General features: G+C 50.4%; 9 protein-coding genes across 9 annotated transcripts; 4 read left to right on the top strand and 5 right to left on the bottom strand.

Moving 5' to 3' along the window:
* Window positions 1–139: 139 nt before the first annotated feature.
* On the bottom strand, window positions 140–2184 carry M437DRAFT_55506 (uncharacterized protein; the record flags this gene model as incomplete). Its single annotated transcript, XM_041022889.1, has 3 exons — window positions 140–443; window positions 511–1778; window positions 1855–2184. The coding sequence occupies 3 exons, from the start codon at window positions 2182–2184 to the stop codon at window positions 140–142; spliced, it is 1902 nt and encodes a 633-aa protein (XP_040877071.1).
* Window positions 2185–2829: 645 nt separating this feature from the next.
* M437DRAFT_77806 (DUF676-domain-containing protein) lies at window positions 2830–4169 on the bottom strand (the record flags this gene model as incomplete). The annotated part of the gene is made up of 2 exons (XM_041026885.1): window positions 2830–4075; window positions 4138–4169. 2 exons carry the CDS (start codon window positions 4167–4169, stop codon window positions 2830–2832), a joined length of 1278 nt encoding a protein of 425 aa, XP_040877070.1.
* Window positions 4170–4749: 580 nt separating this feature from the next.
* On the top strand, window positions 4750–6702 carry M437DRAFT_55696 (uncharacterized protein; the record flags this gene model as incomplete). The annotated part of the gene is made up of 1 exon (XM_041022917.1): window positions 4750–6702. The coding sequence occupies one exon, from the start codon at window positions 4750–4752 to the stop codon at window positions 6700–6702; it is 1953 nt and encodes a 650-aa protein (XP_040877069.1).
* A 493-nt stretch (window positions 6703–7195) lies between these two features.
* On the bottom strand, window positions 7196–8938 carry M437DRAFT_77804 (WSC-domain-containing protein; the record flags this gene model as incomplete). The annotated part of the gene is made up of 2 exons (XM_041026884.1): window positions 7196–7368; window positions 7552–8938. 2 exons carry the CDS (start codon window positions 8936–8938, stop codon window positions 7196–7198), a joined length of 1560 nt encoding a protein of 519 aa, XP_040877068.1.
* Window positions 8939–11374: 2436 nt separating this feature from the next.
* M437DRAFT_55618 (spermidine synthase) lies at window positions 11375–12410 on the bottom strand (the record flags this gene model as incomplete). The annotated part of the gene is made up of 3 exons (XM_041022906.1): window positions 11375–11652; window positions 11754–12320; window positions 12380–12410. The coding sequence occupies 3 exons, from the start codon at window positions 12408–12410 to the stop codon at window positions 11375–11377; spliced, it is 876 nt and encodes a 291-aa protein (XP_040877067.1).
* A 668-nt stretch (window positions 12411–13078) lies between these two features.
* M437DRAFT_55540 (uncharacterized protein) lies at window positions 13079–14002 on the top strand (the record flags this gene model as incomplete). The annotated part of the gene is made up of 2 exons (XM_041022894.1): window positions 13079–13219; window positions 13316–14002. 2 exons carry the CDS (start codon window positions 13079–13081, stop codon window positions 14000–14002), a joined length of 828 nt encoding a protein of 275 aa, XP_040877066.1.
* A 647-nt stretch (window positions 14003–14649) lies between these two features.
* Window positions 14650–15341, top strand: M437DRAFT_77801 (uncharacterized protein; the record flags this gene model as incomplete). The annotated part of the gene is made up of 3 exons (XM_041026883.1): window positions 14650–14751; window positions 14804–15150; window positions 15263–15341. The coding sequence occupies 3 exons, from the start codon at window positions 14650–14652 to the stop codon at window positions 15339–15341; spliced, it is 528 nt and encodes a 175-aa protein (XP_040877065.1).
* A 785-nt stretch (window positions 15342–16126) lies between these two features.
* On the top strand, window positions 16127–17521 carry M437DRAFT_87220 (FAD/NAD(P)-binding domain-containing protein; the record flags this gene model as incomplete). Its single annotated transcript, XM_041028599.1, has 1 exon — window positions 16127–17521. One exon carries the CDS (start codon window positions 16127–16129, stop codon window positions 17519–17521), a length of 1395 nt encoding a protein of 464 aa, XP_040877064.1.
* Window positions 17522–18001: 480 nt separating this feature from the next.
* On the bottom strand, window positions 18002–24025 carry M437DRAFT_55449 (uncharacterized protein; the record flags this gene model as incomplete). The annotated part of the gene is made up of 2 exons (XM_041022876.1): window positions 18002–23480; window positions 23529–24025. The coding sequence occupies 2 exons, from the start codon at window positions 24023–24025 to the stop codon at window positions 18002–18004; spliced, it is 5976 nt and encodes a 1991-aa protein (XP_040877063.1).
* Between the last annotated feature and the right edge of the window lie 2942 nt (window positions 24026–26967).

Below are 26967 nucleotides of genomic sequence, written 5' to 3'. Positions count from 1 at the left end.
GGCATGTGTTGAATATCCCCAAGAGTCCTCGCTATAAAAAATGCTAATCATGTTGCGAGAAGGGCTTCTAAACCTTCTAAATGAACGCCGAGTTGTGCTTCGATCATGTATTCGTAAAAAGACCAGATGTGAAACAGTTTCATCTGTTGAATCTGGCTCTAGGGCCGGGACGCATGTACCCACATTTGTTGCTCGAGTAGCCACCTTGGCCGATGGGTTGTTCATTAACATCTGAGAACGAGGTAGAGTTCCATCCATGAGTGCGGGTGGACCATTGTTCAGGAGATCTGGGAGCGGTCCAAGACTCGCGACGACCGAAGGGACTGTCATTAGGACGGAAGGCCTGACCACGAACAGAAATTGACTGGTGAGTGGGAGAGGCATCCGGACCGGCGCGTCGATGATAGTCGGATCTATCAGATCTGTCGTTGGCATAGTGGGATCTGTTCTCAGTCAGCCAGCTGTAAATGGAGCTGTCCTGATCTTGCGAGTCTCGGCGGGTCGATTTACCTCTGATCGGAACCACGTCTGGGAGCACTGGCGGAGAGAGGCTTGTCGAATAGATCATCTCTGCGCACAGCGCGACCAGAAGTGTTCAGACGGCTCAATTTCTCACGATTATTGTTGACTGGCACAGATGGGGAGCGAGGGCGTTTGGCGCCAGCTGAGGCAGGCTGAGATGAAGCAGGGCTGGCCTTGGTTAAGGGAACGGACTGCTCATCGGTTGAAGCTGAAGCAGGAGGAGGGGGAGGCGGCATGTACGCAGTCGAGACGACGCGCATGTAGTCCCTGGTGCTAGAGTCGTTAGCCGTAGCAGCCTCTTGACGTTCAAGTTCGGCAAATTCAAGCTCTAGAGCACGTTTCTTCTCTTCAAGTGCGGCACGCATCTTGTACGTCTTGAGCTTCTGTTCACGGAAAGAAGTGTCATGAAAACCAGTGATTGTCAGCCAAAGATCGACGTCCTTGAAGTACTCATCCTCTCTCTCCTTGGGGAGCTTGGTGGTAGCCAAGCTAAGATTACGCTTGTGGAGAGGTCCACTAGACAAGGGATGGAGGGGCTTGGTGGCCTTGGTATGCTGATTAGGAGTTGCATCGGCATTCTTACTCTGAGGAGACTTCTGCTCGGGCACAGGAGAGGCGACGTCGAATTTCTGCTTGGTCAGACCATTGGCTGTGTTCTGCTGTTCATTAGAAGATCCAGGGGACTTAAGAGTCGACGAAGACTTGTCAGCGTTTGAAGTGGATTGTTCAGCAGTATTAATTCTGTTGTGCGAGACAGCAGGTGACAAGGCAGGCTTATTTTCAGCCAGATTGGTATCCAAGATTGGTTTGAGTATAGATTCTGTTGTGTTGGACTGCTTCATTGGGGCAGTTTTCTTTTGGCTCTTGACATCGGATTGCGAGACTGCCTCGGCGATGAGAGCATCAACTGAGTTTGATTGGCTCAAAATTGATGCAACGGTCGGTCTGTTGTGTTTAGATTGAGTTGTCTGTATGCTGGCCTTATTCTTGGTCAAAGCAGTGTTTTGAGGGACAGCGGGACTTTGAGGACGAGATTGTGATTCGGTCTTGATAGAGACAAGGTTGAGATTGCTGGCAGGGTTCGAGACGTCCTTAACGGGGGTAGCCTGACGGTTGGCAAGCAGCTTTGCGCGCAGCTCATGCAGTTTGGCTGTATTGACTTTGGCAGTAGTAATGTTGGCAGGTGGACTGAAACCATTGGCTGCTTGTATTGTCTGCATGTGATTGGCCTTGTTGGATGTGCTGAGAGTTGGCTGCTGTGACATCTTGAGTCAGAAAGCGATCTATAGCTCGGATGAGAAGAGGGAGGGAGGGAGAGATGAAAGATCTCACCGCGTTGGCCATAGTTGCGGGTTGAGACAAATCAGCTTCGTAAAAGTCCATGTCGTCGTCAACTTCAGAACTTGTATTGTTGTCGGCGCCGTAGCCACCAGACGAATACATATCCCTATCGCTCTTACGAGCTGGGCTGGGTGTAGGCCAGTCTTCTTCTTCTTCTTCTCCGTCCTCGTACTCGGTGTGTGAGTGAGAGAAGGTAGGAGAAACGGAATGTTTACTCAGAGTAGGCCTGCGCAGGTGGATTGGAGACAAGAGCACGGGCCTCGAGAATGGAGCGGCACGGCCCTTGCCGTTAGCCCCACCAGTCACAACGGCGTTACCCATGGTTGTGTCGATGGAGTTGGTCGCCTTGTCTTTGCGTGTGTACAAAAGTCGTTGTAAGAGAAGCGGAATTCTTCTTGAGAAAGCCTCATCCAGGCTTGCTGAGCGCTGACCGTCTGACGCCGCTCGCTCGTCTCGGCGTTATGCTGCCTTGACCTCGTGTGTGGACTGCAGTCTGCTTCTCGGTTCGCGATCGTTCATGGCATGACAAACTCTCTACCACCTGCTCCTTCGCTATCTGAAATACGTAAAGACTTACAGATGACTGCGGACCCTCACTGCTTCTAGTTTAGTTCTTTGACTTTTCTCCCTCCCTGTCTACTAGAGTATGTAAAACGTATAGCTACAGAAATGCACAATAGTAATACGAAACGAGATGGTTTCCATTGGAAGGCAATAAGTTAGCGAATCTCTATGGACATGATTCTGCTTCCCGAGACAGTTGTGCAGTTTTACAGTCTATATTTCACTCTTACTTGTAGTTAAAGTACGATGAAAGTTGCAGACTTTAGTATACGTGGAGGGAGCATCATAAAGAAACATTGTCACGAAGCAAGATCTATTCTATGTGAGAGTTCGCTAAATTGAGATCAACTGGGCTATATACTCTACTCCAAAATCGCATAACAGGAACGAAAAGTTGTGACTTTAGATTCTAAAATTCTTGACCCAATGTCCAACAACGATCCTGCCTTCATCGAAGCCCCAGCGATTCGTCCTTACAACAATGGCTGCATGTGTATGCCGAACTTTGCTGATATGGACAGGATACTTTGTGAAGCCCACGCCATCCAAACCTTCAATCATATAGAATTGATCTGACGTAAGGGCGAGCGTGGGAAACTTCTCTTGCCCTTTGAATTTGCTGCCAGTGTGCTCAGCCTTGGAGAGATCGTCTTCGTCCTCAGACGTGGGAGTTGGTAAGTAGTCCTGCCCCTGGTCAGAGTTAAGGTGTTCATAAACGCGTTCCTCAATATTCTGGGCTTCTTCGAGAAGTGGATTGGTTCGGTAGCGCTCGATCCCAAAAGCGGCACCACCAGATTCGTGTAGACGAACACGCTGTGCTGATCTAATTGTTTGGATTCCGCTATTGATAAGGAAGAGCATGCTACCGACAGGAATGAGGACGGCCAGCAGGAGATAGAATGGAACGGCTGTAAGAGTGGACCAGCTTGTAGCTCTTAAACGGGCCCAAAAACCAAGCGGCGCTCGGAGCTTTGGACGAACAGGCTCATCTGGCCGCAGTAAAACACCATCGAAGCCAGGCAAAGGTTGCAGATCGACAGCGTCGAGGTTCACAAAAGGATCCTTGTAGGTTATACAGCTGGTGTAGTATGGAACACTACGATCATTGATGATATTGGAATAGAGGGTGCGGTGCGTGAACTTAGCCAGACCGCGAACGAAGACACTGTTTGGATCTGCCAGCACTGTCAAGAGCGGACGGCCGGTATCACGGAAGGAATCAACGGTAAAGAGTTGGCGACCAGAGGTGCTCAATGTGCGAGGACCGAGGATATTCCAGAGATAATTGTGCGGACCAAGAAGAGGCGATCGCACGCCTAGATGGGGTGTGGCGAAGGTGGTGAAGTTGACGGGCTGTATGCGGTCGAAGTAGCCCTTGGAGTACAGCAGACCGACGACATAACGGGCAACCAGGCCGCCTAACGAGTAGCCGACAATGCTTATCTTTGTGATCTTTCTGCCATCCTTTTCGAGTATCTTGATCTCTTCCTCAATCTCGTTCGTGGTACGCTCCCCCCCTAATTCAATGCCATCGTAGGTGAAGTTGTTCGAGTTGCTCTTGGTGACGAGGACGTGTAGCTTGTCTTTTGAGTGCTCGGCTTGCAGCGACGTGGCGAGATTTTTCAAGTGTTTCGGATTGCCCCAAAGTCTGTACGGCAGCCATGTCAGTTCGATGACACGAAAGGAGTAAGGAAAAAGAAGAGAGTCTACCCGTGGATCAAGATACATAGATGATCAGCCATACCTCTTTCTGTCTCAGGGACCTCTGTGTTCCAACGAGACTGTATTTCTTCCTGTACTGCTATGAGAGCTGTACGCCCATGGTCCTTGAACGATTCGAAAGACATGTGCAGAGTGCAACAAGGAAAAGAAACAATTCAGCTGCCTGAGTCCTTCCTTCGCGGTTGATGATGACGTCGCTCTCGGCGCTTGCGAAAGTCCGACGGGGTTTCTGTCTGCGCTTGCCGTGCCTGGACAAGTCCATTTGTGAAAGCATTATCAAGTCGATGGCTTCTGATCCGGAGAAGCGAAGAGCATCATTAAGATACTCTTGCCTAATCTCTGACTTGCATTGGGAGGGCTGCCAGCCTACCGCCGTTTGTTGCGTCGCTTCAGAGTGTGGAAGCTGCTCTCGGCATCTGCTCCTTCTCTGGCTCGAGTAAATTATTTGTTCACCAGCCTCTTTCCTAACACGGTCATGATCTGAACCACTTCACACTCACTTCATTCAGGTAACATGTTTGCATCTTTTGAGTGTGTTCCGACCACTAAATCCTGTCATTAAAAGTCCATCTGCCCTCGTTTGGCGTCCATTGAGATACCATGTTTTCAACCACTGGTCTTTTCAAAGGCATACCATGTCCTGAAGGCGAGAGGTGCAACATAATCCACTGCATCTTCTCCCATGAGTTAAGACCTCAGGCCGTTGCTGTCTCTGATCAGGGTGCAAGCAAAAAGAGAAAACTGTCTGAAGAAACTGACACAAAAGCGCCTGTCACTGCTGTCACCATCTCAGCGGGCAACACAACCAATCGCCCTGCGACCAATGGATTCACTACCATAAACCCACAGAGACTTGCGACAACGGCCTCAGTACCGCCTAAGATCCCTAAGACTCTACAGAGACCAGTGAGCCCGCCTCCTAAGCCACCCGTCGCCTCGTCAAAACCAATTCCTACAAAATCTGCTGCCAAAGAATCTCTTAATCCTCGAATGATTCCTAATGACCCTGCTGGACATGCGAAACGAACTTTGTTCCTCAAGCATCTCCATACTCAAATGGAACGCTTGAACGACGAAGTAGCCAAGAGTTCGCATGCAAAGAAGGCGAGTCTGACTATGACACCTGATGAGTTAATCAGGGTTGCTTTGGATGAAGAGGAAAAGACGGCGCGAGAGAACCACAAGATCTACGCCAACGTCATCAAAATGCGTGTTGCAGCCCTCAAAAAGATGACCGTAGACGAATGGATTGCTCACGTAATCGCAACCATCCGAGTCGACCTGCAGGAAACCCAAGCCAAGCTGCCACCTCCTATTGACACCGGATTGCCTCTGGATCAGGAGCACACCGTACTTCCTCATCTGATCACCGATCAGACCAATCTGGCAAAGCACGGCTATGTGCCTACACCACCAACTGATGAAGAGATCGCCGAGGCCAAAGCTGGCGTGACGGCCTCTCTCAATTACGAGGTATGCGATCGTTGTAAATCTCGCTTCAGAGTTTTCGAAGAGCGCAGAGAGGAAGACGGTGCCCTGACAACAAACGGACCATGCACATACCATTGGGCTAAGCCATTCACACCTCGTCGTGAGAAGACGGACGCCATCAAAGGTCCAAAGGAGGCTATATACCCCTGTTGTCAAGAACCTCAAGGCACCCCAGGTTGTACGCAATGCGAGACGCATGTCTTTAAAGTCAGCGAAGGCAAGAGACTGGCATCTATCCTACCTTTTATACATACACCAGAGAACCCCAAACCTGCTAAAGGACCTGATGGTAAGTCACCGAATGCTGTCACTTTTGATTGCGAGATGGGCTACACTGTCTTCGGCCTCGAGCTTATCCGCCTGACCGCTGTCTCTTGGCCTGAAGGTCATTCTCTGATTGATGTCCTTGTTCGTCCGCAAGGCACCATCCTCGATCTCAACACCCGCTGGTCGGGTGTGACGCCGGAAATGTACAGTTCTGCCGTTCCATACGAGGAAAAGATGGCCATGGATGCGCTTTTACCACCTCCACCACCTGGCAAAGCTACCTCTCTTCCCCTCGATAGTCCTGCCAACGGTCCACTACCCATTGTCTCAGGCCCCGCCGCCGCGAGGGACCTCCTATGCTCTTTTCTCACGCCTAACACTCCCCTCATCGGTCATGGTATCGAAAACGATCTTAACGTCACTCGACTGTGTCACCCAACCATCATCGACACTATTATCCTATTCCCCCATCCTCGTGGTCTGCCCTTCCGCTTTGGCCTCAAGATGCTTACCAAACGCCACCTCGGTCATGACATCCAGATGGGTGGAGCCTCTGGCCACGATTCTCTCGAAGACGCACGCGCCACTGGCGATTTGGTTCGCTTTGCAGTCGGACAGAGGTTTAAGAGACTGCACAGGGAGGGATGGATGTTGAACGATGGTGTTCTCATGCCACCTCTTCCTGGTGGTCCACCTCCTATGGAAGAAACAAAGGCTCTGGGCGCTGGATCAGGGGTCAAGAGACAGAGAATCGAGGTCGAGCAGCAAGGTCCAACCAAGAAACTTAGGGAGTGATGACAGGAACCTGCACTGCACGAAACCTGAGGAATGAGAAATATTTGCTAGGCAGGCAGAAGTTTGAGAGAGATGGAACAAAGTGGTTGCTGCAAGAAGTAGATCGCTTCTATTTGCTGAGTATACCAAAGTCGAGACATGATATCCTCAGATTGAGGGTACAAATGCGCTTATTCACAGTAACATAATCGGCCAAGATGAAAAAGACAAATCAGTCCGAGAGAAAAGAACTCGTTGTTGTTTCCTCTACATCACATATAATTCTGGGCTTCGAAATCTTGTGCGGTGACACCACGGAAGTGAACCCATAACTCTCTCATCAAAAGATCATTCCTGATTCTGTACAGGCAATAGAAGCGAACGTAAAGAATAGAAAAAGAACAACCATCTATACAACCCCCAGCCCCTCATAAACCCCCCGATCATAATCGTCCTCCAAACATTTCATACAACAACATGGTATTTTCGTGAAAAGAGAAGAAAAGGAAACAGCTTAGTGGTGACGTCCAGCCTTCAACTCAGCCAAGTGACGACGAACCTTGCCGGCAGCGAGCTTGGCCTTGACCTCAGCGGCTTGCTCGTCAGCAGCCTCCTTGTAAGCGACAGCGGCGGCGTAGCGTGCGTTCTTGGTTGCCGAGGCAGGAGCTTTGCCCTTGCGGTGGAGTGCTGACACAGAAGTGGTAGACGAGGACTTTGTGGAAGAAGAGGCGGGCTTGCTTGAGGTGGCGAGGGTGGTTGCGGATTTAGTGGACGAGGTCTTGGAGCTGCTGCTGCTGTGGCTGGTGCTGGAGCTGCTGCTCTTGGAAGACGAAGCAGCAGAGGTAGAAGAAGTAACAGAAGAGGAAGCACCAGAGACGGAACCACCATCGGGACCAGTGTAGGCATTGTTGGTGCAGCTGGAAAGACCGCTGCAGCTCTGGTAGATGGACAGGGCACTGCCACCACCACAGTACTCGGTGCTGTCACCAGCGCAGGGGGTGAAGCAGTTGCCGAGAATGCCGGTCTGAGGTGCGCGATCAGAAGGAAGCGAGTTGCCACAGTAGCACTGGGATGCGTACTCAAGACCTGCGTAGCTGTATCCCTTGCCCGAACAGAAGGAAATGCAGGATTCGATAGTCATGGAATTGCTGCTGGTCGAAGCGGCGGTGAAGGTGCGGCTGCCAACGTTGTCGGTACCGCAGCCAACATACTGCCACTTAAGCGACGAAGTGACATCCTTGAAGTACTGCTGGTAGGCACCGATGGTAGCGACCTTGCTGTTGGTGTTGGCGCAGGTCTGAACAGAAGCCTCGCCGGGACCCTTCTGGACGGGGTTGCAGCCAGGAAGAGCCTCAAGCAAGCCAGTAACCTGCTCGTCAATCTGAGGAGGAATGATACAAGCTTGACTCTCCTGGGTAGTAAACAAATCATTGGCGATGACAGGGCAGTCAGACAGAAGACCGCTGTCGTTGGTGCACTCCTCGATAGCGCTCTGAAGAGTAGGAACGTCCCAACCGTTGATGAAGTCACCGTGGAACCCGTAGCCAGTAGGGTCGCCCATAGCAAAGACGAAAGGCTGGCCGCTGCCATACCACTGGTTGCTGAAGTCACCGGTGTTGTAGTTAACCTCAAAGAAGATGGAGATCAAGTGGACAGGGTGGCTGCTGGGGCAGCTGCCGCTGTCGTAGCTACCGCCAACGGGGTACGACATGTGAGACTTGTGGTCAGCGGAATCAAGGTTGACACCATCCCAGCACGAAGGGAAGAAGACCTGGGCACGGAGACCATCGGGGCAGTTCTTGGTAGGAAGACCATCGCTAGTGCTGGAGCCGCCAGCGTAGTCGAGGCAGACGAAACTAACGGCCTCCGATGCGAAGTCGTTAGTGTGGTTGCGCTTGAAGGGGTCACCAGCGACCATGCGGAAGCCCTCGGGGAAGGCCTGGAGCTTGTCGTTGTTGGGACCACCACGCTGGAGATAGTAGACGGTCATACCGCCATAAACACCAGTACCATCGCCGGACTGGTGGACACTCTCGAACGATCCGTTCTGGTGCTGGAAGTAGAGCAGAGGGGTCCAATAGTTCGAAAGATCCGCCTTGATGGGGCAAGAAGAGCAGTCCGAAGAACGAGCATCGGCGTAGTCCATGTCAAACTTAAAGCCATTACCACCGGAAATGGTGTGAGTGTGGCCGGAGACTTGTCCAGGGGAGATGATGGGGTCGGCACGCTCGGTGACAATACGACCAGGGCAGGGCATACGGAAGAAAGCAGCAGCAGGTGCGGCGAGGGCGGCAGCCAGGCCGAGAATCTTGGTGGAAGTGTACATCTTGAATCTAGATACTGGGACTGGAGTCGAAGACGGAAATTGAGGATATCAAATCCTGAGAGAGGAAAGGTAGAAGGAGTGAATGAAAGGAAGTGTTGAATGAATGAATAGCCCAAGCAAGGACTTTGGTCAAAGAAAGAATAGGTCACAGACCTAGAAGGTATAACGAAGACAAGAGATGATCGGAATAGATGAGTTCAAGACTAGGGGAACATGGCTGAATACATATAGGAGTAGAGTAGGTGAGAAGGGCGCACTTTGAGTTTCAGGCCTTGAGCCGTGCCCTACAGGGAAGGTGAGGAGTGGCATGCGGCGGGAAAAAAGTGACAGCGTGGATCTCAGAAATTGCAGGGAGTCCAGAGCGCCAGCAGCGCCATTCCCGCTGCATGGTATCCACTTGCCTAGGTGCAGCGATCAGATGTGCCTGGGAACCGCCGCCACGTTTCCGAGAGCATGAGAAACCACAGTTTGGCGCTGACTCCAGCTTGACCAGATGATTGTTTCACATCTACGCCATACCGTTCAAAAACCGCTTTCTTTCATGTGTTCGACAAGCTGGAATTGATGTTGTGTTTGCCCAGCGGAGAAAAGGGGCATGGCAACCAAGGAGGAAAGAACAAACGTTACAGTAGCGAGCTAGCGAGAAGCCGAGAGTGTGGAGTTTGGCTTACCGCCGCATCTCTGGATTCTGGTTCTTCATTTCCCATCACAACTGCCAGCTGCGGTCGATTCGAGAAGCTGCAGAGTGCATGCAGACCCGGAGAGCCAGGGTGCATGTCGTTCGTCGGGCGGACATGCCATCTGGTTTTTGCTTTCGCAGTCAACGCGTGGATTTTTGCTTCGTGGTGGGCCTTCAAGAGATGAAGCTCCCCACCTCCTTCACCACAACCGATTATTCGTACGCGAGTGGCAGCTAGATCTACGGAAGATCAGCCAGATGAGCTTAAAGTCTGGCCGAGTCAAGATAGGCTTCGATTGCGCACATCACCAAGCACAGCAGAGGCGTCTTTGGATGTGGCGCAGGTACGAGTAAACCGGAGCCGAATATCCTTTGCCTCGTCAACATCGCCAAACATGTCCTCATGGGAGAGCTTCGAGTGCTGGCATGCATTCACCTTTACCGGGGACGGCAAGTTGTGTTCGCGTGGTGTGGTGTTAAGATTCAAGGTACCAAACGCATCAGCATGGGGATGGCGTGGCTAGCGCAGGAACAAGGCCGAAGAAGGCGCATCTCGAAACACACTAACCCCTGTTGCTCCTGCTACACCTGCTGTACATTGCTACACGGCAAGCATTGGGGAGCTGAAAAGAAGCACCTTTTTCACCTATCCTGCTCTAGTCTGCTCGTTGTTTTTCACTTTTCTCTTGCTCCACCAACCAGCAAACACTAACAAAGACAACCGTCTCCTCGGCGAATTATAGTCAACACACAGCCCACAGCCTGTGCTTCCAAGAAATCCTAAACACACGATTGCGTGTAGAACCCGACTCGTCATTCGGCAACAGATCAGAACTGTCATGCAGTTCAAGTCTGTCGACCATGCGCTCACAGCATCTGCCACCCGTCGAGGCGCCTTCGACGCGCCTGCTATTACTCAAAGCATCAAGGATGTGGCTATCCAAGAGACGGAAACATGCAAAAGCCGCCGAGCGTAAAGAGCCCTGCTGCATATGTAAATTCGGACAAATGGACCAATAGGAAGATGCATCATGCACGCATTTTGTCCCGCCCGCATTTTCTACCCCCGGAGTAAGCGACTCGTGTTCTGCGTTCTAGCTCCTTGACCTGCACTACGAAGAAGGAGGAAGAGAGGCTTCACAAAAATGGCATCGACATATCTCCGTCATTACTGCACATAATCGACCGCGACTCGGCCGACCCATTTGAAAGCTGCTTCTCGAGCAACAGTGGATTGGTGATTGTAAAGAGACTTTGCAGCATGTACTCATATGACCAGAACAAGGCTCCACTCCACCATGATTCGGGTGGGACTCCTTGCACGTCGGTAAGCGTTGGACCTGAGGCGCTTGTGGTGGGAGAGCCTGAGTCAACAGAGCCATCGTTCGCAGATTGGACATGCTGCGTTTCGAAATTCACCGGCTTGAACATTGGTCACCCTAGGCGAGGCGAGCAAGGTACAGTACACATGGCGCAACTGCTTGTACCAGCTGTCAGCCGGATTATAGGAGCATTATTATGAGCTATCCGATCGAGATTGACTTTCCCTTCGGCATCAGGTGCATTGCAAATGTCATGAGATCGGGTAGAAAGGCCGCAAGGCGTGCAGGTAATATCATTGGTATCTTGTTCAAACGTCTAAAGCACAGCGTCTTGATTGGGCCGTTGGTTTTTGTCGTAAATCATATCTACTTGAGGGCCTTCTTGGCGAAGTTGGGCAAGACAAAGGCGGCCTCGTGGATCTCCTTGTTGTAGTACTTGCAGAGCTTCTCCTCCTCGGCCTCGGACCACTGGCGCACAGGCTTCTTGAGGTTGCGGTTGGCGTCAAGGCAGCAGACCATGAAGCCGATCTGGCCAGAGGGGTAGGTGGGGATGGTGGTGTAGGCGTACTCGACGTTGGGGAAGACCTGCTTGCAGTCCTGCTTGAGCTTGGTGATCAAGGGGAGGTGGAGCCACTGGTTCTCGGCTTTACAAACAGTCAGCAACTTCTGCTCTTGTGAAAGAAAGAGTGACAACGCAAAGAGTGATGGAAAACAAATCAGGGGACAAGGAAAGGATGCTTACAACCTTGGGTAGTAATGACACCGCCCTCTCTCAGGGCACCCTTCAACAGCTCAAAGTAGGGCTTCTGGAACAGAGCCTCGGCGGGACCCTCAGGGTCGGAGCTGTCGGTGATGATAACATCGAACTCGCCCTTCTTGTCGTCAAGGAACTTGAAGCCGTCACCGACGTGGGTGGTGACGTTGGGGTGCTGGTAACCAACAGCCATACCGGGGAGGTACTTCTTGGAGAGACGGATGACGGCCTCGTCAATGTCGCAGAGGACGGCCTCCTCGACACACTCGTGCTTGACGACCTCACGGAGGACACCACCGTCACCACCACCGATGACGAGGACCTTCTTGGGGTTGGGGTGCGAGTTCATGGCCAGGTGGGTGATCATCTCCTGGTACGAGAACTCGTCACGCTCGGTGCACTGGATGACATTGTCGAGGACAAGGACCATGCCGTAGTCGGTCGACTCGAAGATGAGGACATCCTGGTACTTGGACTTTTCGTGGTGGACGACCTGGTTGACCTTGAGGGTCATGGCCTGGCCGGGCCACATGTCCGAGATCTCGCGGAACCAGCCATCTGCCTTTTGTATGAGCCTCCATTCTCTTTCAATTGCAATGTGGAGGAGCTCTAGCTACCCTTGATGGTGGGGTGAGTGATTTCGCTCATTTTTGTGGTAGGGGGTTTTGAAAGGATGGAAATAGGAGCTTTCGAGGTTCGTGAATACGCCGGTAGTCTTCTACAGGCGATGTGAGCAATACGAGAAGCAATGGTGACGAGCAGCGTCGAGGTGTCGTAGATAGCAAAATTTCGCTTCGCTGCCCGCAATCGCAGGGCACTGACCAAGTATTTGCGGGGACTGGGGACCTGACTGTCCTTGCATTTTTACTTTTATTCTTATTTTTCTCTCAGATGCTGACCTGTCTGTCGACATTGATTGCTGCGTCCCTAGCCTGCACGTTGAATGCAAGCTGATAAAGAGTGCTTGATTATCATTGTTGTCTTGATTGCAGCCCAGTATACAGAACAGGCAGCTGCGTCGGACTCTCCTCCACTTGCCGACTTCACTGCCGCCTGGAACGCGAATTGAGCCTCTCGTGAGAGTCTGCTGCCTGCCTCATCAGATCTGCCAAGCACAGCGACAGGTAGAAGATAGATGAGCTAATGCTGCGATATATAGTGGGAATTCCGCGGTGTGTCTCTGGTGATTGTGATGGTGGGCAGGCCTATTCACAGTGTGACGACAGTCGTCACTGATTTGCCGATTATCCTTTTTGACGTAGCCATCGTCAACTTCGACTCCTAACGTGACCGCCATCTCTCTTCGCACCTATAACATGGCAGAAGTTGGCACTCGAGACAAAAACGTGGACTGGTACCAAGCCGAGCTAGAGGATGTGAACCCTCAGGCTCGGTCAGTCCTTGAAACATACTGCAAGATACCCTCGGATGAGGTCGTGCCGCATGTCTTGAGAATCGTGAGTATCCCTCAATATCATCCGAAGAACAAAACAATTTTATGTAGCGATTGGTTACAAGACACGTACTACTCGTATTTGCTGACAAGCGACAAGCGCGAGAAAGCATGGGAAGTCTTTCCATATCCGTGCATCGGCGGATTTCGCTTTCTGGACATGCCCTTGGCTGGCTTCGATACATACCCTGAAATCGTTAGCAGACTCAAATCTGGCAACGACAAATACCTCGATCTGGGCTGCTGCTTCGGACAAGATATCCGCAGATTGGTTGCTGATGAAGTTTCTGACGAAGCCTTGATCGGCAGTGACCTTCATCAAGGATTCTTGGATCTCGGCTATGATCTGTTCAAGGACAAGGACAGGCTGCGAGCCAAGTTTATCGCTGCAGATGTCTTCGAGGCTCAATCAGAGCTTACACCTCTGGAAGGAAACATTGACATTATTCACGCATCGTCTTTCTTCCATCTGTTTGGGTGGGAAGGACAGAAACAGATTGCAAGACGCGTTGTCCAGCTTCTCAAGCCAAAGAAAGACTCGCTCCTGGTTGGACGTCAGGTGGGTAACATCAGGGCTCACGAAGAAGAATCATCTGCCAGCGGAAGCGGCAACATGTTTTTGCAAAACATCGAATCGTGGAAGCAAATGTGGAAGGAGATTGGTGAGGAAACAGGCACGCAATGGAAGGTCGAGGCTACCTTGGAAGAGTGGCCTTTGGCGCACAATATAAAATCATGGCACAGGGAGGGAACCAAGAGAATATTCTTTTCGGTCAGAAGACTTTAGAATGCACATCCGATTGGTGGTTTTACGACTAGATAACGGTGAGGAACTCGGAGCGAAGCAGAGCAGCACGAGCTGGCTGCGACGAAGAAGACTGGCTACGATTAACACTCTCCTTGTACGCATACACGGGTAGACTAAATTCCATCGCTTTTGACATGGTCACATTGCTCAACGTACAGTTCTTGGCAAGACCACGCGTCGTAGATTCTCTATTGCAGTGGATGATAGGTCATCTCTCAGTGAAACATTTGCTGCTTTGTCTCTCAAGCCCGATGTGCCATGCTATGAGGCATGCATACCATATTTAGCACACGAACAAAACTTGTTCCCCAGCCGTAGCCCAGCGCGTCGTCAGCCAACAGGTAAGAGGATCTAGAAGGGTCCATATCGTGAATGTCAGAGGAGTCAGTGAAGTCATATGGTCCCAGCCACTCGCTAGACAGGGTCCAACAGCTTCAGCCACATGAAGTCATTGGCTTCACATGCGATCGAAAGTTGGATCGGCCATCATAACAATCAGTCCATGAACATTTATTTAAACCTGTGTACATCCCCAAGAACACTCACACAATACACATCTACTCTTTTCGCAATTCAATCTTCGAAACAACCTCAACCACAACACCCCGCCTCAAAACACTAAGAACATGTCTGACAAGAACACCTCCACTCTCCAGTCGTACATCGACTCTGCCTCGGGCGCCGCTCAGTCTGCTCTCGGCTCCATCATTGGCAGCAACGCCGACAAGGTATGCTAAGACACCTTCACTGCTGATCAATAAGACACTAACACAAGGACAGACCGCTGGCGAGAACAAGAAGGCCGAAGCCGACCTCAAGAACGACGCCTCGCACGCCGGAGCCAACGTCGGCGGCTACAGCGTCTCCGCCTCAGGTGTCGCTCAGAACGACCCCGACCGTAGCGCCGGCTCGTGGAACCAGACCCTGGGCTCCGGCAAGGAAGCCCTTGGTAACATGCTCGGCAACGAGTCTCTGAAGCAGCAGGGTGCTCAGCAGAACCAGGAGGGCAAGGAGCAAGAGGCCAAGGGCCAACTCAACGACCTGGGCTCTGGTATCGCCGACCGCGTCTCTGGCACTGTCGGTGGTGCTCTTGCTGGCATCACTGGCAACCGCGCTGATCAGGCCAAGTAAGTAAGACAAGGGTACAAATAGAGCAGGTCAACAGCCACCAGATGGCTTCTCGACTGCTGATGTGCCATTCTCACGTCAGGAACATGCTAACTGTACCTTTTCTTCTAGGTACCAGGCCCAGCACGACCAGGGCAAGACTCAGCAGCGTGGTGTTGAGGCCGACCTCGACAAGCAGGCCAGAGCTTAAGTGTTTCGGATCACACAAGTGCGCATAATCACCAGCAACACCAGTACACACATGAATTGGGATGGGAAGGATGCTTTTTGGGATGATACCACCGCTGCGATAGCCATGATTAAGACGAATTCACGACATTTCACCTTCTATCGTTCGTTCGCCTGTGCCACTGCAGTAACTAGAAGTCTATGGATACAGGCATTTCCTCGTGTGGAGAAAGTGGAGAAAGTACTCATTTGGAACGCTGCGAGACTCATTCTTGTTAGTAACACTACATCTTGAACTTTCCTCACGGATATTGGCAGGCTTAACTCGTGCTCAACATCTCACAACGATTCGCATATGGCGCAACATGCGAAACCAGAGTACCTCTTCACATACTTCTGAGACGGAAAGCACTCTGTACACGCAACAGTATCTAGGCCCGAAGCTTCAGAGCATTGCATCTGTGGCGTGGTCTGGTCGTCTCCGACCCCGGAGTTCTCACCATAAACTTCAAACCTCGGCAATCAAATCAGCCAAAAACGGGACATGGGGAAGAGAACAAATAGCAGGGACTGTACCTCTAAGTAGAATAGTTACTTACACACGCATTGGCCTCCTTGGGCACGAGTATATCATTTCTTCTTTCTTTGATTGTCATCTTTTTCTTTTGCATCTGTCATCTCAGTGGATTGTAAAGTTGGAGTTGACAAAACTGCCAATTGCTCATCTGGGGCTCACGCCAGGGATATAAGTACCCACCTATTTCACAGAAAATTCTGGATCCAAGGCAGAGTTAAATCACCTGAATCATGCCTCTCCTCGAAGACAAACAACCCAAAATCATCATCGCCGGAGCTGGAATTGGCGGTCTCACCACCGCACTATCCTTACACGCAGCAGGCTTCACAGATATCCACATCTTCGAGGCTGCTTCAAACCTCACAACCCTAGGTGTGGGCATCAATGTTCAACCCTCAGCCGTCTTGATCCTGAGGAACCTTGGTCTTTTACCTGCACTGAAATCAACAGCCATTGAAACCAAGGAACTGAACTTTTACAACCGCCATGGAGATTCCATTTTGAGCGAACCCAGAGGCGAGAGTGCTGGTTACTCTGTACCTCAATTCAGTATCCATCGTGGTGAATTCCAGATTTTGTTGTTGGATGCTGTTAAAGAACGTGTTGGCGCTCATCGCGTGCACCTAAGTCATGCCTTAGCAAGTTTCGAGCAGGACGAGAGTCTGCAAGGAGATAGTCCCTCTGGAACAATCACAGCACGCTTTGTACGCAAGGGCGACTTGGCTCTGCAACCAGAGATTCCAGAAATGACGGGCGATGTTTTGATTGCAGCTGATGGCATCAACAGCGTGGCTCGCAAACTGCTATACCCTGATGAAGGTCCACCTCGTTTTTCTGGTCGTATCCTCTGGCGTGGGTGTCACGAACAAGACCCTTACTTGACTGGAGCATCAATGGTTTGGGCAGGTCATGCGGATCAGAAATTCATCGCGTACCCTATCTCAGGTACTTCGATGCGCAAAGGCAAGAGTTTGGTGAACTGGATCGCCGAGTTGCGTGTTCGTGACAAGGATGATCCGGATCTTACTCCTCCTCCGGTAGACTGGACAAACACAGTGCCTAAGTCGAAGTTCGAAGGACCGTTCCAGGAGTGGCGTTGCGGTGGTTTGAGCATGAAACAACTCATCGACGACACAGAGAAGGTCTACGAGTTCCCCATGAGCGACCGTGATCCTGTGGACCGCTGGAGCTTTGGCAGACTGACGCTCTTGGGTGATGCCGCACATGCCATGTACCCGATTGGAAGCAACGGCGCGTCACAAGCCATCATTGACGCCGAAGCGCTCACCAACTGCCTGACCAACAACCCCCGAAACATATCTCTGGCTCTCGAACAATACCAAGCTATCCGTCTGCCACCAACCGCCAAGATCGTCATGGCGAACAGAGCCAACGGCCCCGATCATGTTCTCCAGCTCGCTCACGAACGTGCTCCTGATGGGTTCAAGGATATCTATGATGTGATTCCCAAAGAGGAGTTGGAAGGTGTGGGCAAGCAATACAAGTTGATTGCTGGCTTTGAGATGGATGCTGTGAACAGAAAGGCGCAAGAGACGGAAGGAGTGGCCGAGAAGGCAGGGCTGAAGAGTCCCGTCAAGTGGACTGTGACTGGCAAGAGCGGATGAAAAGTGTTTGTCATGTTAGCAAGTTTCACTTCACTGTAAAACACAAAAGTCAATCACTTTATCAAGCAGTCATGCTTGTTGTTACTTATTCCTACGGATGGTCTTCTCAAGCACCAGCGGTACGATGGTGTAGTCGGAAACAGTGTTGCAGGTCGCCTTAGACCACCTCACTGCGACTGACTGAACTGTCAGGTTGTTGGTTCGATTCCGACGTGGGCCACCACTGGTCTTTTTGCACTTTTTGCACTGATCACTCTATACTTGCTCCACTGTCTTCGACACGAATGTTCTCTTTGAAGGGGCTATGACCCGTCTTGCATACACAGTAGCACAGAAGGAAATCCATACATATTGACATTCAATGAGAACCATGGATACATTTGAGAAAAAGAATGTATGAGAAAAACAAAGAGCTACGAAAACCAAACTCAATCACCAGGCAATGGCTCGAACTGAAAACAAACACACATTATATGCTCATCAAATCACAATCTCCGTATCCAATCTTCCAGCTCTGGGCTGTCTCATTCCCCAAAGATCAGATACACGTCTCAAACTCCATCCAGTCTGCTTGCCCTTCTTGATGGGCTGAGGAGCGCGCTGGAAACCTTCCTCAGAGGTGCTGTTATGGTTATGCTTTCCGCCTTTCGGAGGCAGAATGTCATCCTTGACGACAAACATCCATTGTTGCGGTTTCTCAAACACACCAGTACTGGCAGTGGCATTGTCAGGCTTGGCTTGCCATTCTTTGACTGGCTGTAAATCCTTAAAATCGGAAGACTTCGAGAACATCTTTGTCACATCAACCACGAGCTTCTTGTAGAAGTCGGCGGACTTGACCCAGCCACCATTGCGCTGGTAGGCGGCCTTCAGAAGCTTGACTTGCTGGAAAGCCGTATCAGCATTGACGGTGTCGGTGGTGCGCTCCTCGCCATCATCGCCGGAGACGATGAGCTGCAAGATCTCCTCGTGCACGTTGAGAGCCTCGCCGTGCAAGTTTGCAGCAGTGTACAGCTGAGAAAGTAGGTTAGACATTTTGAGAGTGTGAGGGTGAAGTCCACCAAGAACACGACGCAGGTTGTAGGCAATATCTTCGGCAAGGTGAATGGCACGGTGAGAGTGTCCCTTGTCGGATGCTAAATGACGTGATACAACGAGACGCTCTCCAAGATTGATCATTGTGTCTTCACTCCAGTTCTTCTGACCTGAGCGAGATTTCCAAAGAGACTCCAGAATGATGTCGAGCTCTTTGTAGTTTTCCTGCTCACCGAGCAGCTCAACTAGATCATTGAGCTCGTGATCGTGCAGTTGCAGGAAATTAATCTCCAAGGTCTTGCATGCATTCAAGACTTCAGTCATGATTTCTCTTGAAGCTTGTAACATCTTAGTGTGGATCTCGGCCTGGATGTTCTCCTTCATGGTCAAGTATTTGGCCAGCTTGAATCCATAGCCAATCAGACCGGCTTGCTGGTAGCCGCCTTGAGTCATCACGAACTGGAACGTACAGTATGCCACCTCGATTGCTTCCTGGTGCTTGCCACTTGAAACAAGTGCTTCGATTCTATGGTCGCCAGCAATAGATGCGGCCCTAGCAGCTTGAATGTCATAAGCATCAGCAGATCCAATGTGAATTAGAAGTGCTGTCAGGAAGACCTTGATCATTTCCGGTCTTGTCTTCAGAGCATTGCCGATCTGCTTGTTGAAGATCTCGAAGACGTGTTGATCGAGCTCCTCGATGTCGTCATGACGCAAACGGTCGTGCCAGAAATGTCTGAGGTGAGCACTGCGCAGAAGGAGTTGCTCTGTCTTGACTTGAGTGGTCAGGCATCGATGATAGTTATTGAACAACACAGACTCGGTCAGCCAATCTGCCATCACCTCAGAGTAGTTGTGTCCAGAAGAGCCCTTGAGCACCAGTTCGAAGGTGACGAGGAAAACAAAGGCAACACGACCGATTGACTTGTCAAGCTTAAAGCCGGTCTTTACGTCTGCGTGACCTGTAATGACTTGACGTCTGGCAGCCCGGACAAGCTGGAGACCGTAAGCGTGGTAGCCACAGGTGATGTACATGGCACCGATAGTGTTTGCCGCTTCGAAAAGTACCTGAGATCTTTGTTCCTTGGTGATAATTTCGATAGTGTTCTCTTGAAGCATACGAACAATAATTTGTTCGTCTTCTGTTGTCTTCTTGGTTTTGTAGCGCATCGAGACAAGTTCGCTGAGAATAGACAGAGTCTCGGAGTGTGCACATCCGTGGATACTCTTGAGCTGTTGAAGTCTTTCTTGCAGCACTGCAATGGCTTTCTCGGTTGTCTCTGCTGACGAGATGCCCTTACGGTGTACATGTACATAGGCTTCGGTCATACGACTCTTCACCATCGACATGGTCTTTTCATCAATCACGACCTTGCTGTTCTTAGTGGTTGTGATAATTTCCTCGTAAGCGGCAACAGCTTCGACCTTAGTCGACTCATCCTCCATGAGAACCGAAGCATATTCGATCCTGGCACGAATAGCGACCGAAGATGAGGCGCCGAACTTCGTTATACATATGTCTCGGTACTGCTGGGCGACCAAAGCCAAGAGCTTATGATCTGCTTTGCCATTGCTCCTGTTATGGTGCTTCAAGACGTAGGAATATCTGATGTACAACAGCTCGACGTAATTCTCGTCATAGTCGTACTCCTTTGTCTGTGTGGTAAGGAGATTCCAAAGGACGTCACAAACGATTCTGAGCTCAACCCAGTTGCTCTCATCGTAGTAGATCTGGCTGAGTCTCTTGTAAGCTTTGAAAGAGAGCTTGTAGTTGGACGTTCCAATGATCTCGACAATCTCACGGTAGTAGTCTTCGGGGTAACCGTGACCATGCTCAAGGGTCAAATCACCCAGGAAATACAAAAGACCGATTATTCGCTCGTGAGATTTTCCTAGGTGTCTGCGATACTCGAGCAGTAGATCTTTATGAAGCTCTACCAGAGCTCTCCATCTCTTGTGCTCTGTATAGTTCTGGACTATGATCTCGAGGATGGTACTTCTGCGCTTATCATCGATGCTGCAAGAACTTCGTACTGCTTGCCAGAGCTGGAGGTAAACCGCCAAGCTCTCTGAGTGGCGCTTGCTTCTTGTGTAGCACTTTCCAAGTTCAAGAGCAAACTCGATGGACTCATCGGCGTAGTCGTTAGGCAAGCACACTCCACCTCCCCAAGAGCCAGTGAAGTGCATGAGATCAAGCGTTCTCATTAGAAGGCTGATGGCCTCTGACCAGTTTTCTTGCTTCATGTGCATATGAATAGCGGATCTAGCGACTTTGATAGTCTCGTGGGACAAGGTAGTCGTCGAAGAGCTGAACATTCTGCGGACGACACTCTGCATCTCGTCGGTTGACTCGCTTCTGAATGAAGAAGATGAGTGCTTCTCTGAGGTCTCTTGAATAACCTTGATCATGGTGTCCTCGCATTCACGAGCATAGCTACTCTCGTGCTTGCCGACAGCCTTGAAGAAGCTTGAAACGCGCTCGAATACAGAGATTGACAAGTTGTGAAGCTCCAGAGATCTCATCAGTTTACCAATGATCATCAGTTGCTGATAGAAAGCCTCAGATTCGCAGCCGAAGTGCTTGTGTTCGGACCACAAAACGATAAGTATGTTTTTCGCTTCTTCTTTTCGTTGCTGCCTTGTTAAAAAGTGAACGTATTCAACGGCCACTTGAAGCATGCTAATGCGAGTCTCAACATCGTGCGAGTGGTGACCCCTGCACAAACTTAACAGGCGCGTCCACAGTGTGACGTAGAGTTCCTCGGCTTCGTAGAACTCTTTACGATGCTCGCAGCCCTGTGCGAGCTTCAAAAACATCTGGATTCTTGCAAGATTCCAAACGACAGCGCTGTCTTCGCCCACGGAGAAGATATCATAACGATATTGTTCAATACCCCCATGATTGTGATCAGCTTTCAAGACCACCATGAGTTTGCCTGAGATCTCTCTCTCAAAGTCAGAACCCTCGCCGTACTTCTTGATAATGACGGTACGAAGTTCTTTCCAGCACACTGCTGCGTGGTCTTCTTCGTGAATCGAAACGTACATCTCAGCTAGAGTCTTGGTGAAGCGAATGACAACTTCACTCGTCTCTCCATGAGTTTCCTTGTAAGCTGTGATGATGAATTTAAGCATTTCCTCTCTGAAAGTCACAAGTTCCGTACGACTGGTAAAAGTCATCGAGTCTGTGATGGTCAGGAAAGTCTCAGTCAGAGTGACTGTAATGCGATTATGTTTTGGCAACACGTGCTGGCAAATTCGTGAAGCTCGAACAAAGTAGGGTGCAGCTGTGTCCAGGGTTGAGTACATATGGTACACATAAGCGCAGGTGATAGAGGTCTGCAGTGTCGCAACATGCTTGTCTTGGAAGACTTCAGAACGGATGCGCAGGGCAAGCTCGTGCACAGGCAGCAGCTCAGTGGTTGGGAACTGTGCATCCCAGCATGTCCACTCCAGCAACGGCAGCAATGGAGTAGTCGGGAAGGCGGCCTTAACATCATTCGAGAGACCCAAGGTACCAGTTGGCTTGTATAAGGTGGACTGCCGGAAATGAATTGTCCAGTTGCGTACAGCATACTCCAACAGATCGTGTTCGGTGAACAAACGCTCCACATCACCTTGGGGCAAAGGCTCAAGAGAGACATCATGAGGCTTGGACAAACAGACCTTGCTATAGATAAGAAGCCTCAAGGTCAGGTTCGTGTGAGCTTCTTTATAGGAAAGGAGCTTCTCTCCGGTGGTCTGCAGGGCGATGAAATACTCTCGTATGGCAGGGTGCAAGAATTTCACCAACCCTGCGTTGTTGGGACGTAACAATCCAGATGTCTTCGCAAACTTGCTCTCAAGGTCTATTTCACGACGTGTGTTCGTCTTCTTCTGAAGGTCGACTTGAAGAACGTCGTAGAGCTCGTCGACAGACAGTGGACGCTCAGTCACCATCATGAATGAGATCAAGAGCTTCACATCACTATCAGCAAGATTATCATCCTTGAAAACACGATATTTGATGATCTCGTCAAGTGTGCTTTTGAGGTCTTTGAAGTTCTTATCCAAGTCTTCTGGCGACTTTGAGAGCTTGAGGTCATCGGCAGCTAGCAGCAACCAGAGGAAATTACCCTTTGCTTTCTTGGCTAAGTCCTCCAAGAACTTTTGTCGGTCTGTGTCATTCTTTTTATGGTAAGCTACGCAGTCTCGTAGCTTATGCTTGGCAATGTGTTGGATATCATCGTGAACATGATCGGGCTGTATCTCAAATGTCTTCCAGATCTTGTCATTCTCAGGCAAAGTTTTAGACCTTGAGAGGATGATGGATTTGAGAGAACGGTGAGAAGTCGAGAGTTTCGACATACGCTCACAGACCTGCTTCTTGTTGTCACGGAGCTGGTCCAGGCCGTCGATGATGATCATAGTAGGCTCAGAGGAGTCAGGGAAGGCTGCATCGATGGCATTCCACAGATGATGCTCCATGTCCACAGCGCTTTTGCTGTTGTAGGCCTGGACGATAGCTTCGAACATGCGGACGTTACCCAGGCGAAGGTCCATCAGCTGTAGTGCCAAGCTCTTTGCCAGAGCCAGCGATGTGGTCTCGCTTGGAATGTCTGAGTCAAACGAGAACATCACAGTACTGTGCGTCTTCTGACCCAAGCGACGTTGCAGTCTCTCCTGAATCCAGCTGGAAAGCACTGACTTTCCACATCCGGGAGGACCGGTGATGGCGAGTATTTTCTCATCTCCACAAGAAAAATCGTACAGTGTTTTCTGAAACCATTCACATGTGTACTCATCGTACTGGGATGCATAGGTAAGGGACTTGGCGGGTATGCTTCGAAGAAGAAAGGCCCTCTGGTCGAGCCACTTGCGGACTTCATGCACTTCTCTGACTGCATCGCCGCCAAGGGCGTGGCTCCAGATATGATTCATGATGCTAGTTAAGATTAGTGTTAAGCTATGAGAAACCCATCATTAAACGTACCGATTTTTGCGGTTCTCAAAGTTGTTGAGAGGCTCTCGGAAGAGGGAAGTAAAATCGAGGGTAACAGCACCATGCGAGAGGCCGCGGACAGACCCTTGATAATGAGATGCCACATCAAAAACCAGATAATGAATGTCGCGGAAAGCTCTGCTGACGTCCTCTCGGACATCGGTGCTCAAGCTCAGCTGTGTTTGATGCGATGCTAGAAACGACAAAGACAGACCAAGCTTGTAGAAAACCGAGAAGGTTGTATTGAGAGCGCTAGCATTAGCTTCTCCGAGTTCAACAATGCTGCGGAGCAATGTATAAATCTGTTTTGTTGCATACTGGCTCTCAGGGACGAATGACTCAATCTTCTTAGCATAGTTGTCAATCTGCAGAGCATAAAACTCAGCCCAGCGGAGGACTCTGTCCCAGAGGCTGCCGCGGCATGGCATAGAGCTCAGACGCTCTCGGGCGATATAGTCTGAGAATGTTTCGATGTTCATGTTGCCCATCAACGAAGCATCAATTGTGTCAAAGTCTCTGAGGATTCTTGCCTCCATGTGCATGACATGGCTGTCCTGGTTGCGCATAAGTGAGCCATTGTTGGAGAATGGTTGGTAAGCGATTGAGCTAGAATCGAGGCGGCGATTGAGTATTCCACTGCTAGCCGGACTCTGGGGAGATGGTTCATCAGCTGCAGAGTCTTTACGCTTCTTTGCAACCATGAGATTGTCCAGAGCGGGTGTTTGGTATTGGTAATCCATGTTGTGTTCGTTGATAGATTGGATTTCTGTAGGTACAGCAGATTGGAAGCTGGGGACGCGGTCTAACACCAAGGCCGCAGATCAGTATGGGGATTTCTGATATTTGAATCACGGGAAAGAATTGAACCACACATGTACATACTCAAGGGATTTGTCCGTAGACCAAGCATGCTCCAAAACGAATAGAATGAAGAGAAGCAACCACAGCAGCAGCAACGGGAAGTCTGTTCACTTAAACCACGAGTCCTTCCTTGTCGCGGCATACGACATCATTGAGTTGACAAGAAAAAAGAGCGGGGATCTTTTAGCATTTGATATGCTTGATGACTCCATCGAGCTGAGTGGGGATCCCTCACCAATCTCATAGTAGCTGTACAACGGTTAGCTGACGGCTGAACTGATTTGCTCCAAACGGATACCAGTAACACGCAGGGGCATACTACGCGCGTATTCAGCTTCCACTAGGCAGAATATGCACTGTCTGAGAGACGGTCCAGTCTCGACAAGGCAAATGGGGGTTCAATGTCTGGCAAAGCTGTCACTGATCGATGAAATCGATCAAGCACCATTTTCCTCAGTCATGTCTTGATGTTCATACACCGCAATATTTTGACTTTGAGACGAAGACGTTAGTCTTTCGGTTTTGCTTTGTTTGGTACCCACGAGGTGCGGCCCGCCATGGAAAGATTTACGGCGTTGGATCGTAGACCCGACTAGAGAAGACTGCCATGACCATGATTTCGTCCGTATGAAGATGGATGGTATAAGATGACAATCCAGTCCCTTGTGGCTTGAGCTAATGCATGTCCCTTAGGCCTGCTTCTCGAATGTCAAATAATTCCTGGGGCAAGTGGCAGGCTACAAAAGTTTAGGAGTGTCTGCTTGATCGTGGTTGCCGTCTGGTACGAACGGGGCGGGCCAGGCGGGGTACCCGATGGTCTGAGAGCTTGTCGTTCTAACGTTTGCTGCTGATCGCAATTGTGTCCATATACCCGAACGAGACCACGCAGCCAGGATCGAGTCCAATTCAATTCACACATCTCAAAGCAGTACTCGGAATATGAACTATGGTTTGTTAGCTCGGTTATGGCAAGGGTTATTTGGGACTCATGTCGCTGCAGTAGAACGCGCAAGACCGAGATCTACGTAGCAGGTGGGGCTGGGGCTGGCTGATCGCGACAGCTAGAGCTTGAACGTGCATTGCACTTCAGCTCGCCATAACACAGAGCACGCGGCAGATTCCCAATTCCATACGTGACTGACCTATGGGATTGTCGTGTTGGAAAATCTCGCGCTCACTCAAGACTTTGGATCCGGTCTCTCGCTGCCTCCGAGGATCATATGAGCCTCTCTACGGAGAAGCACATCGTGGAGCGAGGATCGTGTCGCTGTGCTCGACTGCATGAATGTATGCATGCATGAGCTAGTCTTGTCCCAAAAGAGCTCTGGATCTGGAGAGCGATGGCTCCACCTCCCCGAAAAGGGCCATGCACCGAATGCTTCAATCAGAATTCTGCAACAACGTTGGTCTAAGACGGGCATCCTTGCTATGCGAGTCGGTGACTGCTTTGCTGAGACACAAGACGATGGTCTCAAGACAACCCACAAGAGAGACACCATTCGCAGCTGCTTTCAATATTTCATCCATTCAGGAAGTTGGTCAAGAAGATGCGACCAACGCGTGGATATGGAATGGAGATTCTGTGCACTGATCTCGTGGTGTTGGCTAGAGGATAGCTGGACGCGACGGATCTCAGCGGATGACGGTCTTCTCTACACTGACGTCCATTTGACACGATCTGCCTCTCGGCCTGATCAGCATAGCTGTAGACCTGGTTTGCTGGTTGAACAATGTCGGACTCTAAACGAGCACACTTTGCCCCAGAGTTGTGGAAACAACATGCCCAGCAGCGTGGTCAATCCATTGGAGACTGCCGAATATCTGCTAATGCGAAGATCTGCGGACGTAAGATCTGATGTGCAGTCCCCTATTGAGCCGCTCTGTCCGTTTTACGAGCCTCTTCAACATGGAGCGAGCGAATTAAGCGAAGGTGATCAATCGTCCAGGGTGGCCTTGTAATTCGACGCGAGTAGCGTCTCTACTACTAATGTCAAACAATCCCAAGATGAAAACCGGTAGTGTTCGCTCATGTCAAGTAGGTATTGACGGAGCTTATTCCGCACAATTTGATCATTCACGTCTGTCTGCCTTTTTGTCGCTTATACGTCCTACAGTGTCAGAAGGCAGCCCCTGTAAGACCTCTTGATCGTTCCTGGAGTCAAATCGGCGATTGGAAATTGCTAGGCCGAGTCACGATGGATATGTCGCTGCTCCGGAAAGAGGTATAGTCAAGAGAGTGACGACAGCGTTGGGTGAGCAGTCAAGGTCCTGTGATCGAGATCTGGCACTCCACAAGCACTGAATAATGGGTCGAGGTCCGATCATCTCCATCAGTAGAAACCACAACTTTGTGTGCTTCTAGCATCATCCGAGTTCTTGCACGTCGCAAGTGCTTGGTGACAAACACACGTAAACTGCCAAAATCATATCTCAGTGCGATACGGGCTTGACTATACGTCATTTTGGGGCTGCTGGTTGAGTAACCCTGTCTTGAGGCTACATTCATGCTTACAGGTTTTACCAAAGCTTGAAAAGATATTTAATCTCCAAAGTATTGATTCGGCCTTAA

This window comes from Aureobasidium melanogenum (assembly GCF_000721775.1).
Source record: "Aureobasidium melanogenum CBS 110374 unplaced genomic scaffold scaffold_22, whole genome shotgun sequence".
NCBI lineage: Eukaryota > Fungi > Ascomycota > Dothideomycetes > Dothideales > Saccotheciaceae > Aureobasidium > Aureobasidium melanogenum.
The sequence above is the reverse complement of the archived record's forward strand: the minus strand, read 5'-3'. Positions and strand labels throughout refer to the sequence as shown.